General features: G+C 56.4%; 1 protein-coding gene across 1 annotated transcript in view; it reads left to right on the top strand.

Annotated features, from left to right (window-relative positions):
* Grin3b (glutamate ionotropic receptor NMDA type subunit 3B) overlaps nt 1-4,498 on the top strand; it is a 7,771-nt gene that overhangs the window by 2,929 nt on the left and 344 nt on the right. Inside the window, exons 5-11 of the mRNA XM_033759630.1 lie at nt 1-506; nt 3,206-3,351; nt 3,426-3,541; nt 3,634-3,785; nt 4,016-4,180; nt 4,273-4,337; nt 4,445-4,495. The exon at nt 1-506 is cut by the window's left edge and continues 67 nt beyond it. Coding sequence (XP_033615521.1) covers nt 1-506; nt 3,206-3,351; nt 3,426-3,541; nt 3,634-3,785; nt 4,016-4,180; nt 4,273-4,337; nt 4,445-4,495 — 1,201 coding nt within the window. The remainder of the gene's footprint in view (nt 507-3,205; nt 3,352-3,425; nt 3,542-3,633; nt 3,786-4,015; nt 4,181-4,272; nt 4,338-4,444; nt 4,496-4,498) is intronic.

The raw sequence follows: 4,498 nt of genomic DNA, 5'->3' as shown, positions 1-4,498 counted from the left end.
TGGTGGGCGACCTGCTGGCCGGCACGGCGCACATGGCAGTCACCAGCTTCAGCATCAACTCGGCGCGCTCGCGCGTGGTGGACTTCACAAGCCCCTTCTTTTCCACCAGCCTGGGAATCATGGTGCGCACACGCGACACGGCCTCACCCATCGGCGCCTTCATGTGGCCGCTGCACTGGACCATGTGGCTGGGCGTCTTCGCGGCCCTGCACCTCACCGCGCTCTTCCTGACGTTGTACGAGTGGCGCAGCCCCTACGGCCTCACGCCGCGGGGCCGCAACCGCAGCACAGTCTTCTCCTACTCCTCTGCGCTCAACCTCTGCTACGCCATCCTCTTTGGCCGCACCGTGTCCAGCAAGACCCCCAAGTGTCCCACTGGGCGCTTCCTCATGAACCTCTGGGCCATCTTCTGCCTGCTAGTGCTGTCCAGCTACACGGCCAACCTGGCTGCTGTCATGGTCGGGGACAAGACATTCGAGGAACTGTCAGGGATCCACGACCCCAAGGTGGGTGGCCTCAAGGGTGTGGGCTGCACCAGGGGTGAGGCAAGCTAGGCCAGCACTCTGCCACTGAGCCACAACCCTGCCTCCGGTGTGTGCCCCGCTCTGTGGACAGCCTCTGCCATTCCAGCACTCAGGAGGTTGAGGCAGGAGGATCACCCTGAGTTCAAGGCCAGCCTGGATGACATAGTGAGACTTTATCTGGGGAAAAAACAAAAAACAAAACACCCCTAAAACTAAAAAAAAAAATAGTCCCTCACAGAGGTGTCCTTGATGCTCCCCAAAAATTTGATGAAATGGTCATGTGGACATCTGGAGCAAGACAGAGGCACAGCTGGTGCAAAGTCCCTGGGGCAGGATGGAACCCAGTGACGTACAGGAGCAGCAAGGAGCCCTTGTAGATGAAGCAGGGGAATCAAGGGACACAGAAGAAGGAGAGGAGACAGGGAGGCAACAGGACAGGTCATGCAGGGCCCTGTAGCCACAGGGAGCACTTGAGCTTTGGCTCCGGGGAAGGTGAGAGCCATGGAGGGCTGAGAGCAGAGGAGGAGTGAGCCCTGGTCTATACTTTTGTATTTTTCCACTACTGGGGATGGAACTCATGGCCTTCACACACAACATCCTTAGCCCTTGTTAGTTTTCTTTTTTGTTTGCTTGCTTTGTGTTTTTGAGACAGGGTCTCACTGTGTAGTCCAGGTTGGCCTTGAACTCATGGTGATCCTCCTGCCTCAGCTTGGGACTACAGGCGTGTGACACCATGCCCGGCCCTTGGTATTTTTTATTTTGAGACAGGGTCTTGCTAAGTTGTCCAGGCAATGCTTGAACTTGCAGTCCTCTTGCCTCAGCCTCCAGTTAGTGAGATGACAAGTGCACCACTACACCAAACACAGATTTTCTTTTTGTTCATTTGTTTATGGTACTGGGAATTGAAACTGGGACCTTGCATTTTCAAGGCAGGTGGTGGAACCACTGAGCTAAATCCCCGGCCCTGCAGATTTTCTTTTTAATGACAATTTCAAATACTCTACAGTCTGGGCGCCGAAAGCTTTGTTCAGCTCCTAAGCTTCACGTAGTGCCAGTGCCCACCGCTGCACTATTAGGGAATGAGTCCCGGGCTGTGTGGTTTTACCTGAGAATTTTGCAGGGACCTTCACAGTCAGGGCCTTATTTTCCCACTGTCCCCCACCCAGCACAGTCTGTTCAAATCTGAATCCCGTGCCACCCAGGTACTGCTGCAGGATGTTTCTTTTGTTTCGGGGAGGGGTGTTTCTGTTTTGGTCTTTGGGACAGGGTCTATGTAGTCCAGGTTGGCCTCGAACTCACCGTTTAACTAAGATTGGCCTCAAACTCTGTGATCCTCCTGCCTGCCTCAGCCTTCCCAGTGCTGGGATGACAGGTGTGCTTCACTATGACCAGCAGGACTTTTCTTACATGCAACATTTTTTGCGTGTATCCCATGGTATCTCCCACCTGTGACATCCAGCCAGTTGTGTCCTGAGGCTGAGAAGGGGTGGGTGCCAAGCAGCCAGGTGTAAAGAGAAGAGACAGAACACTGGTATCACTGGAAAAGCCCTAAGGGACAGCGCTGCCAGAGTGTGACCCATTGCAGCTTATATTCACTGGTACTAGGGACTGAACCGAGGGCCTCTGCACTGAGATACAGCCCTAGCCTCCCCCCACCCCAACACACACACACCAGGGATCAAACTCAGGACCTTGCTCTTGCCAGGCAAATGCAGTGCCACTGAGCTAGTCTTTTCTTGTTTGTTTTTGTTGGTTTTTTTGGGGGGGGTACAGGGGATTGAAATTGGGTCCTTGCGCTTGCAAGGCAGGCCACCTAACCGCTGAGCTAAATCCCTGGCCCACCTTTTCTTGTTTTGAAACAGGATCTCTCTAAATTGCCAAGTTGCCTGGGCTGGGCTCAAATTACCATCCTCCTGCCTTCCCCAGTGCTGGTATAACAGGCATGTACCACCATGTCTGGACTATTTGTTTGTACTTTTATGCTACTAGGGATGGAACCTAGGGATGTGCTACCTCCAAGCTACAACCTCAAACCTTTTTATTTTTAAATTTTGAGAGAGTCCCACCAAGTTAAATTACTCAGGCTGGGGTTGAACTTGTGATCCTCCTGCCTCAGCCCTCCAAAGTACTGGGATGACAGGCCTAGCACACCATAGCTAGATAGCTTTTTTTTTATTTTATTTATTTATTTTTTTTGGTACCAGAGATGGAACTCGGGACCTTGTGCTTGCGAAGCAAGTGGCAGAACCACTGAGCTAAATCCTAGGCCCTAGAGCGCTTTTACTTTTAGAACACGATTCATCTGGTGGCTTCCTGGGCAAGAGGCCCAGGGTCAGCTCAGGGAAACCTAGGCAGCGTGACTCAGCTGGTCTCGGGTGGTGGATGCCTGAACCGGAGGTGGGACCAGGGATGGGTGGATGGCGGCGGGCATATGGAACTGGCAAGATGGATGCTGGCAAAGTACCACCGGGAGCAGTTCTGAGTGTTGGGAGGTGGGGTTGCAGGGGAGGTTTGAGAAGTGCTCATTTGGGGCTCCCAGAGGACCCCAAGGGAGTTGAGGGGAGATGGCAATGCGGTGAGATACACCTGCAGGGGGTTCTAGACAGGGGTCTCATCCCTGGCAGGGTGGGGTAAGGGGTCCCGGCTCCAATCGAAGGCGCTGCCCCACTCTTCCCCCGCAGCTGCACCACCCTCCGCAGGGCTTCCGCTTCGGCACTGTGTGGGAGAGCAGCGCCGAGGCCTACATCAAAGCCAGCTTCCCGGAAATGCATGCGCACATGCGGCGCCACAGCGCGCCCACCACGCCAGGTGGCGTCGCCATGCTCACGTAAGGGGGCGGGGCACAGGTGGGCGGGGTCTTAGGGTGGGGTCTGTCACAGCTCATCCCATCCCGAACCTCAGGAGCGACCCCCCCAAGCTCAACGCTTTCATCATGGACAAGTCACTCCTGGACTACGAGGTGTCAATCGACCCCGACTGCAAGCTGCTGACCGTGGGCAAGCCCTTTGCCATCGAGGGTGAGGGAGGATGAAGGGGTGCGAGAAGGCCGGGTTGGGGCTTGCGAGGCTCTCCTCAGTCCCCAGGACCCCATCCCACCCACCTTTCCCAGGCTACGGCATTGGACTGCCCCAGAACTCGCCGCTCACCTCCAACCTGTCCAAGTTCATCAGCCGCTACAAATCCTCGGGCTTCATTGACCTGCTGCATGACAAGTGGTACAAGATGGTGCCTTGTGGGAAGCGGGTCTTCGCAGTTACAGAGGTGGGCCAGGCCCCAGGCTCAGAGTTGTGGTAGGCACGGGCCCCTGGGCCATGTCTGAGGCATCCAACTTCCTGTCATTCTAAGGTGGACACTGGTCTGCTTTTGTGCACTCCTGCTTGTCCTACAAAACCCCAGCTCTAGTGCCCCTCCATGACACTTCACATCCAGCCTGATGCCTCTGCCTCCCCACCTGGTGCAAGCCCTTAACCCACTTGGTGCCCCACCCCCAGACCCTCCAGATGGGCATCTACCACTTCTCCGGCCTCTTTCTGCTGCTCTGCCTAGGCCTTGGCAGCGCTCTGCTCAGCTCGCTGGGAGAGCATGTCTTTTACCGCCTAGTGCTGCCGCGCATCCGCAAGGGGAACCGACTACAGTACTGGCTGCACACCAGCCAGGTGGGCGGCTGTAGGGGAACTGGGGGTGCGGGTGGGGCCGCTTTGCCATTACTGGCCCACCTCCAACCCCCCTTGCTCTGTCTGGGATCTAGAAAATCCACCGCGCGCTCAACCCAGAGCGACCCCGGGCGCAGGAGAAGCCAGAGGTAGAGTCCAGGTAAGCGGAGGTGCAGGGGGGCGCTTCACTTGCTGCAGCCCGCCCTACAAGACCCATAGGCAGAAACGGCGGTGGGAACCTCACCTAGCCCCATCCTCTGTCCCCAGTGGACCTGAGGAGCAGCAGCAGGCCACTCAGGCGGCCCCCGAGAGCCCGGAGCG

The sequence above is a fragment of the Fukomys damarensis genome, unplaced genomic scaffold (genome assembly GCF_012274545.1).
Source record: "Fukomys damarensis isolate Sample0158 unplaced genomic scaffold, DMR_v1.0_HiC HiC_scaffold_37, whole genome shotgun sequence".
Classification (NCBI taxonomy): Eukaryota; Metazoa; Chordata; class Mammalia; order Rodentia; family Bathyergidae; genus Fukomys; species Fukomys damarensis.
This window is presented reverse-complemented; position numbering and strand designations above follow the sequence as displayed.